This window comes from Hyperolius riggenbachi, chromosome 2 (genome assembly GCF_040937935.1).
Source record: "Hyperolius riggenbachi isolate aHypRig1 chromosome 2, aHypRig1.pri, whole genome shotgun sequence".
NCBI classification, from domain to species: domain Eukaryota; kingdom Metazoa; phylum Chordata; class Amphibia; order Anura; family Hyperoliidae; genus Hyperolius; species Hyperolius riggenbachi.
In genome coordinates, this window is record NC_090647.1 from 59,062,675 (window position 1) to 59,077,930 (window position 15,256).

The window sequence follows — 15,256 nt, forward strand, 5'->3', positions numbered from 1 at the left end:
ATAGAGTTGCACTGAATCTAATGGTCCAATAATGCATTTAGATTGATTTCCAATAGATTTCCAATGTACACTCACCTAAAGGATTATTAGGAACACCTGTTCAATTTCTCATTAATGCAATTATCTAATCAACCAATCAGATGGCAGTTGCTTCAATGCATTTAGGGGTGTGGCCCTGGTCAAGACAATCTCCTGAACTCCAAACTAAATGTCAGAATGGGAAAGAAAGGAGATTTAAGCAATTTTGAGTGTGGCATGATTGTTGGTGCCAGACGGGCCGGTCTGAGTATTTCACAATCTGCTCAGTTACTGGGATTTTCACGCACAACCATTTCTAGGGTTTACAAAGAATGGTGTTAAAAGGGAAAAACATCCAGGATGCTGCAGTCCTGCGGGTGAAAATGCCTTGTTGATGCTAGAGGTCAGAGGAGAATGGGCCGACTGATTCAAGCAGATAGAAGAGCAACGTTGACTGAAATAACCACTCGTTACAACCGAGGTATGCAGCAAAGCATTTGTGAAGCCGCAACACGCACAACCTTGAGGCGGATAGGCTACAACAGCAGAAAACCCCATCGGGTACCACTCATCTCCACTACAAATAGGAAAAAGAGGTTACAATTTGAACGAGCTCACCAAAATTGGATAGTTGAAAACTGTAAAAATGTTGCCTAGTCTGATGAGTCTCGATAGTCAGAATTTGGCATAAACAGAATGAGAACATGGGTCCATCATGCCTTGTTACCACTGTGCAGGCTGGTGGTGGTGGTGTAATGGTGAGGGGGATGTTTTCTTGGCTCACTTTAGGCCCCTTAGTGCCAATTGGGCATCGTTTAAATGCCACGGGCTACCTGAGCATTGTTTCTGACCATGTCCATCCCTTCATGATCACCATGTACCCATCCTCTGATGGCTACTTCCAGCAGGATAATGCACCAGGTCACAAAGCTCAAATCTGTTCAAATTGGTTTCTTGAATATGACAATGAGTTCACTGTACTAAAATGGCCATAGTCACCAGATCTCAACCCAATAGAGCATCTTTGGGATGTGATGGAACGGGAGCTTCGTGCCCTGGATGTGCATCCCACAAATCTCCATCAACTGCAAGATGCTATCCTATCAATATGGGCCAACATTTCTAAAGAATGCTTTCAGCACCTTGTTGAATCAATGCCACGTAGCGTTAAGGCAGTTCTGAAGGCGAAAGGGGGTCAAACCCCGTATTAGTATGGTGTTCCTAATAATCCTTTAGGTGAGTGTATTTCATCCTGAAATCTATTGGAAATCTGTTCCTAGTGTGTGGCACACATCAGATAGATTCCTGTCAGATTCAACCTGACAGGCATCTGACAGAAACCCATCTGATGGCCGAATCTGCTGCAAATCTATAAGTGTATGGCTACCTTAATGGCAGCCATACACTGTCCGATTGCCACTAGATTGGCCAACAGCTAGATCCCTCTCTGATCTAATCTGATCAGAGAGGAATCGAATGTCTGCCCATACGCTGCACACAGATTTTGAATTGATTTTAGCATAAGCGTTGGCATTATCGATTTTACAGCAGATTCGATCACAGTGATCGGATCTGCTGTCTATCGGCGGGAAATCGCGTAGTGCATGGGCACCTTAAGAAACAAGTTTCCATACAGAAGTGTGCCTAGACAGACTCCACAAAGCACACAGTTGTGCATTCCAGCAACCCTGCAGTTGTATCCCCTGAAACAGTCAATGTTCTAGAGTCTGAGTAAGGAGTTTCTGTAGTGACTATTCTGTCTCCATTCCTAGCCATAGCGAATTTCATTCCAGAATTATTATTTAGTATTACTATAGTGCTTCTATATTCCACAGCGCTGTACAGAGTACATAGTCTTGTCGCTAGCTGTCCCTCAGAGGGGCTCACAAATGAATCCCTTCCATAGTCATATGTCCATTATGTCTTAGGGCCAATTTAAGGGGGGGGGGGGGGGGGCGATCAGCAGCAGACCACAGGGGAAAGCCTCAATAGGATCCTGAGGCTTCCCACTCTCTAAGTATCTGACTTGGTACCCGAGCTTCATCTCGGCTACACTTTAAGCAATACCAGTTGCCTGGCTGTCCTGTTGATCCTCTGCCTCTAATACTTTTAGCCATAGACCCTAAACAAGCATGCAGCAGATCAGGTGTTTCTGACATTATCGTCAGATCTGACAACATTAGCTGCACGCTTGTTTCTGGTGCGATTCACACACTACTGCAGCCAAATATATCAGCAGGGCTGCCAAGCAACTGGTATTGTTTAATAGGAAATAAATATGGCAGCCTGCATTTTCTTTCTCACTACAGTTGTCTTTTAAAGCGGAACTTTAGCGAAAAGAGGGGAAAAATATCAAAAGTGATCAAGAAATGATTGATACTAGCCATGTCAATTGTTCATGTTGTTTGATCCACAATCAGCCAGCATGTAATCATGTTTACTACTGGCAGACAAGAAAAAAAAAAACTGTACCGCACCAACTGCCATTATCTATAACCACGCCCACAAATACTGCGATAGGCTAAAAGGTTGTTTTTTTTATAGATATACAGTACATATGCACAGAGGGAGATACTGGTTGCTTGGTAGTTGGAAACAGCCATTAATCCCCACAATGCACCAAGGTTTACAGACAGGAACCGGTCAGGACCTAGGTCCTGACATCAAACTGTGGGAGGGGTTTCATCACAATATCAGCCATACAGAGTCCCCTGATGATCTATTTGAGAAAAGGTAAAGATTTCTCATGGGAAAGGGGGTATCGGCTACTGATTAGGGTGAAGTTCAATCCTTGGTTACAGTTCCTCTTTAAAGTGTAACTGTCGGGCATAAAATAAAAAATCAATTCTTTATTTTTATCTGGTAAAAAAAGAATTAGGATGCTAACAGGCAATCAAAAAAGTAAAATCCCTATTACTTTTCTTGTCGATAAATGATCATTCCCCAGTTTACCTGACTCGTATTTGGTACACACAAAATTTGGTACACACAAAGGAAGCTGCAGGGCATGCTGGGCTGTCTTTTTTTGCTTCTCTACTTTCCCCTCAGACTTAACTAATGAAGCCTGATTGGCTGAAGCCTCTTTCCCTCCTGTTTTCCCCTCCCACACCTCTGTTCCTCTCTGATTGGCCAATATTTCTTATGCTGAGTTAAAGGAGGAAAGGACATCAGGATTGGCTTCAAAATAGCCACAGTTAAAATGGGAAATGCTCAAAAGGGTTTTCTCTTTTTTTTTTTTACTGTAGAAAAAAATCACTAAAATCAAAACGTGGACAGTGCAATACATGTGTTACTTAAGTAGAGCAAGTACAGTATTTATCTACTTATATATGTGGTTTTTTTTCTGAGATAGTATGGCTGACAGCTCCTCTTTAAGAACTGCCACTCTAAAAATAGGGGCTTGCGAGGCTTCCACCCAGTACACATGCAGGACAGCTTTACTATTCTATCATGTAAGTTCACTTCTGGCATCCCAACAGGAAAGCGTGACTACAAAAAGAACCTAGTGTTTTTGAATTCTTCCACGAAGTCCTTACAGTTACAGCACCATGGAGAGTATGAAGAAGTGTTTCCTATAGAAAAGGTTATTGCTTCAGTGGAAAAGCACTGGGGCTGTTGTGAGTCTGAGGAGATGTAAACAGTGGTTATCACAGTTTCTTTCTGAAGGGCTGAGATTGGCTGCATGACCCGAGTCCCGCCATTCACCCGACCAGGCAGAAACAGAAAATCCGGACGCACAGGTTTTTCTTTAGTAAATAATCAGCTAAGAAAATCCTGACATCAGGCAGAACCTCAGGCATGAAGGCTGCTCGCGGTCTCAGGCCGACTTCTATGACTGACAAATAGTAGATAAGAGCAGTGTTTTGAAAAGCTGTAAATGTCACTTGTGTGAAATGACAGCTCAGCCCTGGTCACCTTCTCCCTACAGAAAATGGAGGCCAGAATCACAAGCAGCCCCATCATCTAAAAACAAAAAGATGGGTGTCTACCTGTGCAGTAACTGCAAACTACAATCTCCTCATTTGTCAGGAGTACTCGGACATCTTGAGGGATGCAGGCAGAATGATGGTGTAGTGGACAGAACTCTGGCCTTGCAGCGCTGGGTTCCTGGTTTGAATTCCAGCCAGGGCACTATCTCCATGGAGTTTATAGGTTTCCCCTGTGTCTGCGTGGGTCTGCCATCAGAGGATGGGACATGGTGGTCATGGGTACATTCTGACATTCAGTTTGGAGTTCAGGAGATTGTCTTGACCAGGGCCACACCCCTAAATGCATTGAAGCAACTGCCATGTGATTGGTTGATTAGATAATTGCATTAATGAGAAATTGAACAGGTGTTCCTAATAATCCTTTAGGTGAGTGTAAATAATAAAGATATCTCGCATAGACTACAGCAACATCTTTCTCCTGGTCTTCCCCTAACCAGTTCCTCACCGCCACATCAACCAATCTTGAATGTTGTGGTAAATCTTCTACACCCTTCCCATTTCCCACCATTCCTCATCTGACGCCCTCCATCTTCACTGGATTCCTGTCAGGCGTAGCTACAGCCTCGTACACAGGCACAAGGAATGTCGCCTGGCAGGGTTTGGGACTCTATCCCTCTGCGATATTGTGGGGCGAAGCTGTACAGACGAGTAGCTAGCCTTCAGTTGCTATGTGGGTGTAGAGGAGGGTTGACTGGGCAGGGTGAGTACAGAGAACAATGCTCCTTGCCAGAACACGGCTGTGTCAATCCACCAGGAAGATCACTGGTTGAGTAGTCAGGGAGCCCTTAGTACTGGTACAGTTGCTGTGGGATACATATAATTCATGCAAATTCACAGACACAATTATACTTGGCCTGCGGGGAAGCCATATTAGTAAGTGTGTTCACTTTTTTTGTATGTACTGCACAATCCTATGAACAGTGACATCTCTTCCTGCATGTGATACACAGGGAAATCCCATCCTATTCAATCAGTGTGGCCAGGATACACATGGTTACCCCATAGTGGCTGGATAGTGTACTGGTTAAAGACCTCCTCCAGCAAAAAAGGTCTGAATGGCAATTCATCTATGTAGTCTATGCACTGTGTAGAGTTAGATGAACATATAAAGTTTATATCTGGTACATCATAGTGGATAGAACAGACTCACATCTATATCTGTAAGTAGCACTTTCTTATTTCTCCTGAAAATAAACCTTGCTAAAGCATTGTGCCCTCCTTTTCAGCCTGGTTAACTCCCCTGCCCCTCCCTCCCCTGCTCTCTGCCTGTCTGGATCAAATTACTTCTCTTGTCACAGAGGCGAGAAGAGACAGGAAAACTGCAGCAGCCTGTCTTATCATGTCTGTTTGCTATAATTCATATTTCTGATGTCTATCTGCCTAAACATGGACATGAGGGGTGGAGTTATGACATCAATCCCCCAGCATCCTTTGCACCTATGGTTTAGAAAGGGAAAAAAAGGCCAGGGCCCAATTTCACACTGGGGGTGAGAAAATCACACTTTATCATGTATGATTTTATATATCTTGGCAAATTATTAGGTTTAAAGCAAACTGTAATTTATAATTTAGGTACTCTTCCTGTTCAGTAAACCAACCACATCCTTGTGGCTGCAGCTCTGGCGCTTTGAGTCCGCCAGGAGAAAAGCACAATATAAATGTTCTTCTGCTGAGGAACACAGATATACAAGATATACGAGGTACAGCGCACAGCATGCAGCTGCTCTCCAGGCTCAAGCATGAAGAAACAGTGACTTATTCAAGGTCAGTCATCTATCCAGAGGTCTGAACGTGTCTCGCGCTCCACAGATATGATTTCACAGCCAATACACTGAGCTGCTGAGCCGCCGCCTCTGCTGAACATGCTCCGTGCGCACAAACACTCTGCTAATATCTTTCTCTTTTTCATATAACGTGTATTATGGAATCACGTTCTAACATGACTTAATGTATAACCAGCCCAAGGTTAATGCGGCTGAGATTGTGGACACAGATCTGTATCTGATGGAGAGGCTGCGGAACAAACTTATATTGAGCAGCCGTTTGTGAGCGGATGTGTGGAATGGTTGGTCTTATAGCTGGCAGGGCTGGATTTGTACCGCCCAAGGCCCACTGCCAACCCCACCCTGCCCACTGTGTCCCCCCTGGTCTTAAACAACCCCGTACTGTGCTTCCCACATCCAGTGCTGTGCTCAACTGCTTTGCTATGCGGAAGAAGGGCGGCCACAGACCACTTGCCGCCCTTTGCCTCCTGGTGCCCTAGGCCATGGCCTTTATGGCCTTGCCTCAAATCCGCCCATGATAGCTGGTCTTTCATCAGTATTATATGATACTTCATACATGGCCACTGCCAAGCTACTTTCATCTAATATAGCCCCCCTGATTGCATATACAGCACACCCTTCCCATATGCAGCACTTTTCCCCATACACTGCATTAGCCCCAATCCCATATACAGCATCAGCCTATGAAGGCGAGTGCCTACTGGTACTGCAAACATTAAACAATTACCTCCAGAAACAACCAGGAGACTTTCCTTCTTTTCTTTCTCAAATCTGGTGGCCATCTCTTCCTGCGATGCTTCCTCTTCCTCGCGCTCTTCCTGAAGCTTCTTCATTTTTTCCATCAAAGCTTCTAATTCACTTTCATAGTCGTCAATCTGCCAATCAGAACAGCAGGTTTAAAGCGAAGCCCTCTGTTGGCTCACTGCAAACTCTCGTTTCTTCTTGAAGCACTCACATAGAATGGAATAGAAGAGACTGAGGGCCTTCCAAGCGGAGATGCGCGCGCATCAACGCACGCGATCTCCTGCTAGCCCTATAGGAAGCTGTTCACGCCAATCTGCGTGGAGCCTCCCTGGGGCTGCTGCCGTATTCACGCCAATTGGCGTGGAGCGGTCGGCAAGAAGTTAACCTCTTCTCCTGAGTTATCTCCTAGGTGATAATTTTCATCTTCTCTTGGAGCTGTGGGCCCCAATGCAAGATTAACAATAGGGCCCCCCAAGCACTCTATACATAACAATTGATACAGCGCACCAAAACCTGTCAATGGCAACTACAGTGTCAAAGGTGCAAGAAGGGGATGGGAACAGCTTGTTAATGATACCTACTATTCAAAGTATCTATAGAAGTGATTATTATGAGCACAGGACCAATAGAGAGCGAATACTGTAGTTGAGGGAAGGGCCCCGATGCAGTCGCATCCTCTGCAACCCCTATTGCTACGGTCCTGTGAAAATGTACTAACAGATTTATTTGAGTATTTCCTTGTTTGCTGGGGGTTTAAAAGGCGTTTTATGACAAAGTGTGACAATTTCGTCCAGGAGAAAACTCAGGAGAAAGTGAATTGCACGGGAGACCTTTTGCTTACTGCAAGCATTCAACTGCCTAAGGAAGGCTAGTGTCTTCCCTCCGTCTATATGCAGGTCTCCATCTAGTCTGTCCCTGTGCCTGCTGGGAGATGTAGTCCTTACACCGCTTGGCCCGGAGATGTAATCACATTAATGAACTACATCTCCTGGCATACATTGGGGCTGCTGCAGCCATGCAACATCACTGCAGGTACTTCCAGCTGGGGTACTTCTGTGTCTGTAGGCTGCCGAGATGGTGTGTTGCGTGAACTAGCAGTTTACTTAATTGGATGTTCCATTCAGTGTAATGGAATAATTAGCTGAAGAGACTAAGCACAAAGCAAGCTCCCCACTCACCTCAGTGCTGTTACTACTCAGGCTGGTGTTCTCTATACTGTTGTGATTGGCCAGGTCACAGACGCAGAACTTGTCTCTGAACACTTGATTCGGTCCGTTGGAAGTTTCGCTGTCTCTCTCTGGATTGATACCGCTGCCAAAGACAAAGCTTGCCAATGCGTGGTAGTGAGCCAGCAGTACCACCGCATGCACCAGCTCTGCCAGCGACCAGTTGTTCTCTCCCGTCTTCACCAGTTTCTGGGGAGGCAGAAGGATAACAGTAAATATCCAGGAAACCACACTTACAAGTAAGCAGACTGCAGTCCTGGCACACAAAGTATGAATGGAGTATGACGAAGCATAGTTAAGATGGCCTAACATAACATCTATTGACCTGGCGGCTGATTGACCATCCAATTCAATAATCATCAAGTCAGGCGTATGACGTCACACATTCGCCCCACTTGCTATATCGCCGGCAGTCACATGGGACCCGAATGCGGAAATACAACGCGGATACACGCAAGTAAAGCAAAAATGCTATCAAGATGTCATAAAAGAACAGGAGCAGAAATGCTGGCACTGCAGTGGCCGTCTTCCATACAGGGAGGAGGAGGGGGGCAGCACAGTCCCATACTGTGGTGTGTGTACTGTAAGTCCTCAGCGTGCTCAGGCAAGAGTGGTATCTATATGCAGAGAAGCCTCCGTAGAAGCGCAAACGCGCGAAACGGCCGTAAGGCTCTTCACCCCCTGCACCTTTCACAGTCATCTATGGGATGTGTTGCAATTTTTTATAAGGACATTTTTATACTGTATTTTGCAATGATATCTTGAATAAAGTGTTTGACAGCAGTGCCGGCGCTCTCCTCCTTCTCCCTGCATAAAGCAAAAATACACCAGCACTGAGGAACATAAAACATTTGGGGTGACATGGCGTCACCAGGCTGATAACCATCACGATGCAGCAAGGAAGAAAACCATGTACCTGAGGATTACTGTTTTTAAGTTCTTGCATTCCAGATCTTTAAATAAGCTCAGAGGACACCTGTTCACCAGAAAAAATAGGCACCAGTGTTAACAGCCGCGATTAGCCTATGTTGGCGCTGAAAGTACTGCGGTACCTCAGGTGCCCTATATTTGTAGCCACAGTTTAGTTAGGTTTGATTTGGAAGGGCTGTGGGAGGGGGGTGTCGTTTCGGGTTAGGCGCAGGTTAAGAGGGGGTGAGTCAGGGTTTACAGGTTGGGAGGGTCGTTAGGGCTAGGTATCAGTCGGGAGGGGTTGGGGGGAGGTTTGTTGGTTAGGTTTAGGCATGGGTGTGTGTGTGTGGGGGGGGGGGCAGTTGGGGTTAGGCATAGGAGTGGCATCAATCAGGGTTTACAGGTTGGCAGGATTGTAAGGGTTAGGCATCAGTTGGTTGGATTGGGTAGGGATAGGCATATGTTGAGAGGGAGGTCAGTTAGGGTTAGGCATAGGATCAGTCAGTGTTTATAGGGTGGGAGGGTTGTTATGGTTAGGCATCAGTAGGCGAGATTAGTTAGGGCTAGGCATAGGTTGGCATGGGGTCAGTTAGGGTTAGCTATAGGTTTGGGGTCAGTTAGGGTTCATAGGTTGATAGGGTCATTATGGTTAGTTATCAGTCGTGGGGGTGTTTAAGGTTAGGCATAGGTGTGGGGTCAGTCAGGGTTTACAGGTTGGGAGGATTGTAAGGGTTAGGCATCAGTTGGTTGGATTGGGTAGGGATAGGCATATGTTGAGAGGGAGGTCATTTAGGGTTAGGCATAGGATCAGTCAGTGTTTATAGGGTGGGAGGGTTGTTATGATTAGGTATCAGTAGGCGAGATTGGTTAGGGTTAGGCATAGGTTGGGATGGGGTCAGTTAGGCTTAGCTATAGGTCTGGGGTCAGTTAGGGTTCATAGGTTGAGAGGGTCATTATGGTTATCAGTCGTGGGGGCGTTTAGGGTTAGGCATAGGTGTGGGGTCAGTCAAGGTTCATAGTTTGGGAGGGTTGTTAGGGTTAGGTAACAGTTGGGGGGAGGGGAGTTTGGTTAGGGTTAGGCATCAATAGAGAAAAGGTTTAAGAATACGGTGAGGTTAGGCAAAGTAAAAATATTGTAATTATACAGATATTTTACTAGCACCATTTCCAGCTCCCAAATTACCATGGCGCCCATTTAAAACGTGCACCCTGCTCGCACAATCAATTATCAGCCACGCGTTCCATCTAGGGTGCTGAACCCTGTTGTGTGGGTTTGGCATGTACTTGTGGCATGGCAGTCACAGTAGATGTGGTGGCCTCAGTCCTCATCACCTTCTCTTACCTTTATGTGCTCCTTTGTTATTAGCCACGGCCTGTGCGCCAGAAGCTTGTTGATTTCATTGAGGTTTTTGAGCCTCTGCGGCACGTACTCTAAGCCATTCAGCCATTCTTGTGATCCTCCTGTGTTCAGAAACTCATCTACATGCATGTTTATCAAGTAGACGCACTGATGCCGGGCTGCGGCCTGCAAGGAGAAGCACAGACACAGGGAATATATCAATCATCATAATCAGCAGAGTCACAACATGTTATATTTGTCGCCAGATTGTGATCCCGCCCACTCATTTTACTTTTCTGCAACTGCTTCAATCAGGGACTGACGTCAGCATATACTGCGACAAGCCTCCACCAAAGTGAGATAGCAGGAATTTAAAGAGGAACTTTACCGAAAAATAACAATAAATAAAAATAAATCAATACATTGCAAAGTGAGAAGTTAAAAAATAGAAATAGATGTAATTCGTTCTTGTAGTCTGATCCACAATCAGCCTGCAGGTTATCATCTTTACTACTGGCACACAAGAGAAAACTAGACAGCACCAACTGTCATTATCTAACAATGCCATAGGCTAAAAGGTTTTTTTTGTTTTTTTACAGGGCTGTGGAGTCAGTACAAAAATCTTCCAACTCCAACTCAGACTCTGACTCCTCAGTTTATGAAACCACGACTTCGACTCTGACTCCAGGTACCCAAAATGGCTCTGACTCGACTCCTTGACTCCAACTCCTTAGTCTAATACTCAACAGGAATGTGGATTTTGTACAAAAATCATCCGACTCCAACTCCTCAGTTTATGAAATCAACGACTCAGACTCCAACCCACGAATCCTAGTGCCCAAAATTGCCGACTCCAACTCCAAAACTCCAACGCCCTGTTTTTTTAGACATAGGCCTCGATTCATAAAGCATTCCCGCATGCCGAAATGCTGAAAACAGATGACTTTACCGACAACTAAGCAAAATGTGTATTCATAAAGGCCTTTTCCGCAAGAAAAGCCGACATTCGTGAGCAGAGCGATAAATCACCGCATTGTGCGGTGATTATGTTAACAAAAGTATCAAAATGCCCATTCATAAAAATTACCGCAAGCGGGATGCGGCCGGGGATTACCGCTACCTCGGGATGTAGCGATAACCATGCGGAACACGTGCAAGTGAATGGGACAGACCTCCCAAGCAGCAGCAGCACTGAGAGGAGTGCACGGAGGGACTCCGGCAACTTCCTATGTTTCCGCATGCTAACAGGTTCACAGATAGGAAACGGTCATGACATCACACTGTGGGAGGGCTTTTAACACAATAGAAACACAGACTCTCCCTGATGCACTATTAGGGAAAAGGGGATGATAAAAACATTTGTATAGCGCCTTTCTCCCATCAGACTCAAAGCACTCAAGAGCTGCAGCCACTGGGACGCGCTCAAGAGGTGGAGGCAGGTGGCATGCACAAAGAGAACTGGTCTTATGTTAGTAAGCAGTAACACTTTCAGTTTCAAAACTAACAAGGAAGGAATTGGGGGAGGAAGAAAATAATATTTCTGCTGGTTTCCATCTTTACTGTTTCTCTGTGATGCCAAAAGTAAATGACCTAACATCTGCCATTTTTTTTTAACCCAGCTCAGTGTTAAATTTTGCCTCCCAACTGCCACAGCTCACTGTCCCTAGACAGCAAACATCACTTAGACAACAGGCTAACATCACTGTGTAAACTCTTCAAAGGGAGGGTGGAGTCCATTACCTTTTGGTCATAGTGTTCTTATCTTATGCAGTATAGGAAGCTTTCTGTTATTTGCATGCTGAGAGATAAGCCTGTTATTGCGGCACTAAAGGGTTACCGTGTGATGGACTCCCGGCTTTGGTAACGGTAAAATTACAGTGCGCTCCCTGCGCATGCCAGCATAGCAGCATAGTGCATCAGGCTCATAAGTGGAAAACAATATTTAAAAACAAATTGCCATATTGTTCCTAACCAATGGGATACAGTACTGTTATTCAATATTTGCAAGCTCTGAAAAAGAAAAAATATCTTGGATAGACAGATATAAGTATTTGGAAGGGAGTACTTGCCATGATAGCGATGTAGTGTCTGTAGTGATAAGGCAGCGGCCCGTCCATGCGGAGCATATAGAACTGGGTGCGCAGGAAGGACTCCAGGTACTGGGTGTGGAAACTCATGACGCGGGTGATGTTGTCCAGGCGCCCCGACGTGCTGTACTCTTCCACCAGACGGTTGATGAGCGTAACATCATTGGTTTGGCCAAACTGAAGGAGACAGAACAAACGCTGAAGAACTTCAACAAGCGGCTCTCGTAATAATCAGATTTACAATTAAGACAGACAACAGACTCGCATTCAACAGATTCCACAGATATCTCGCCATCTGTAGGCTAAGAGCCTCCCTACTCCCTATATATAGCATAATGTACATCAGGCTTTCTCAACCAAGGTTCCTTGAGTACTCTGCAGGGGTTCCTTGGCATTTTACCCCATTGTGGTGGAAGTATAATAGAGCACATTATAATAGGGGTACTGTAACAATAAGCACTAAATTGGGGTAAGAATAGTAATGAGCACAGTATAATGAGTGTCAGTGTAATAGGAGGTAGTGAGATTAACAGCCTCACCTACTTTTAAAGACCACGCCTCCTGCTAAAACATTGCAGGGGTTCCTCGAGATCAAAACATTGTTTGCAGGGTTCCTCCAGGGTAAAAAGGCTGATGTACATACTACAGGAACATGAGCGCTCTCGCCTTGTGTAGGCCAACGCTGGTATCAGACAGACAGCCTCCCACCCCCTAAATATAACAATGTACATACTATAGGAACATGGAGAGATCTCGCATTCTGTAGGACGATGCTGGCCAGCCACCCTGCCCACCCCCTAAATATAGCAATATACATTCTATAGGGACATGGAGAGATCTCGCATTCTGTAGGCCAACGCTGGCCTGCCACCCTGCCCACCTCCTAAATATAATAATGTACATACTATAGGAACATGAATAGAGCTCTCATGTTCGCTGGCCTGTTACCCCCTAAATATAACAATGTACATACTATAGTGACATGGAGAGATTTTGCCTTCTGTAGGCCAACACTGGTAGCAGACAGACAGCCTTCCACCCCTAAATATAACGATGTACATTCAATAGGGACATGGAGAGATCTCGCATTCTGTAGGACGATGCTGGCCTGCCACCCTGCCCACCCCCTAAAAAGAACAATGTACATACTATAGGGACATGGAGAGATTTCGCCTTCTGTAGGCCAACACTGGTAGCAGACAGACAGCCGCCCCACCCCCTATATATATAACATAATGTACATACTCCAGGAACATGGAAACCTCTCGCACCCTGTAGGCCATCGCTGGTAGCCGACAACTAGCCTACCCACCCCTATATATAACATAATGTACATACTATAGGAACATGGAGAGATCTTGCATTCTGCAGGCCAACACTGGTAGCATAACATAACATATAACAATTTATATACTGTAGGGACATGGAGAGAATATGGTAAGCTCTTGGCAATGGCATTATGGTCTGCAGGGCACACACACACACACACACGACCTAATTTTAGGGCGACTTGATAAAAATCGGTTGTACAGAAAAATTGAAAGCTTATTTTTTTATTGGAGTGAGACATGACTGAATTTCCCGTTATTGTTTTTCGATAAAACTCAATTGGGAGTGGTGGGAAATTTCTGGAAATTTTTCAGAAGATTGATTTGAGTATAATAGATTGTCAGTTTCTTGTCAATGTGTGAGTGTTTTTGTTGGTAACCATACATTAGGATTCCGCTGTGGATCGCACGTGAAGACCGGGACATCAGATGTCCTCGTGGATTGCATCGTGTTGACGCAAATAGCGGAAAAAAAAGTGGGGAAGAGTATTTTATTGGTGCATGTTAAACAGGAATAATCTCAGTAGGAAATGCTGCGCTTAATAATTTATCTTTAAAGTGGACCTGAACTTGTGCACAGGACAGAAAAAGAAAATCCACCCTGTGTGTACTTCGAGAGTTTAGCCTATCTAATTCCCCCTCATCTGTAACTAATCACCAGTGTAATTTGATCTTTTCAGCTTTGTCAGCTCAGGAATCTCCTCTGCCACTACAGAGCTGCTAATCTATAAACACAGGATGTTAACCCTGTGTCTGCTTCTATGAGAGCAGGAAGTAGACACACTGCAGATATATTGCAGGATTTCTATCAGCTGCAACAAAGAAATGTTTTTCTTTAAAGGTTGTTATGCTGTTGCATATCTATTAGAGCAGACAGGAAGTTCTGAGTTCAGGTCCGCTTTGAAATAAAAAAATTTAAATAGGGATAGTCACTAAACAACTGGTGCAAATTTTATGCTTATTTTGTGCAAGCTGATGCACTTTGGAAATGGACCAATTGAATGCAGCAGTTGAGGATACGGATTTGTATTCAATCAAATTTATCTCATCAACCAACTTCAAATTTCACAAAATAATTAATTGCAATTTTTTAAAAAAATCAATTGGAAAATAAATCCAGAACAAGAAAGTAAAGAAAAAGATTTCCAGCAATGTGTAATAAAAACATGGGGAGATGCAAAATAATGTAAAACCAGTAAGCTCTCTCTCTCCCTCCTGGCCCAATTCCCGATGCTTCGGGGGAATGAAGCTGTTTACAAAGCTGTAGTGACTCATAACTGAAAATCTGTGCTCACAAGCTAAAAAATGCCGATCTCTCAGCCGCCGTCATCTGCAGGCCTGACAGACACAGGCGCATAATGCGCTCATTTACTAATGTAGACAAAACAGCTCCGTTCAAAGGAGGAGGGTGGTGAGATTATGTAAGAAAACAGTTCAAGCTGATCTAACAGCAAAGAATAGAGGTAATACTGAGACTCTCCCATGAAGAGATGGACTAGTCCAAAATGTGCCCGTCTGAGACTTTTGTCACATCACAATCGACCATTAGAGACTTCTGTCATGTCCCAATAGACCAGCAGAGACTTCTGTCATGTCACAAGAGACCATCAGGGACTCCTGTCATGTCACAAGAGTCCCTGTCAGGTCACAGTAGAAAGTCTGTAACCCTTTGCACACTTGCATGCAAATATTCAAACAAATGCATTCATAGATTCACTCATCCAAGCACCACTGTTATCCCTACAGCTTAGTTAACCCCCTTGGCGGTACAATACATTTTTTTTAAAGCATGTAGCTAGCCTAGCGCTAGCTACATGCTTCCCCCCTCCCTT

General features: G+C 44.7%; 1 protein-coding gene across 2 annotated transcripts in view; it reads right to left on the reverse strand.

Moving 5' to 3' along the window:
- Positions 1 to 15,256, reverse strand: part of SESN3 (sestrin 3) — a 145,673-nt gene that overhangs the window by 28,253 nt on the left and 102,164 nt on the right. For both annotated transcript variants that reach the window (XM_068266836.1, XM_068266835.1), the window contains 4 exons: positions 12,079 to 12,273; positions 10,013 to 10,195; positions 7,714 to 7,950; positions 6,519 to 6,666 (listed from right to left, as the gene is read on the reverse strand). In XM_068266836.1, the coding sequence (XP_068122937.1) occupies positions 6,519 to 6,666; positions 7,714 to 7,950; positions 10,013 to 10,195; positions 12,079 to 12,273 (763 nt within the window). The remainder of the gene's footprint in view (positions 1 to 6,518; positions 6,667 to 7,713; positions 7,951 to 10,012; positions 10,196 to 12,078; positions 12,274 to 15,256) is intronic.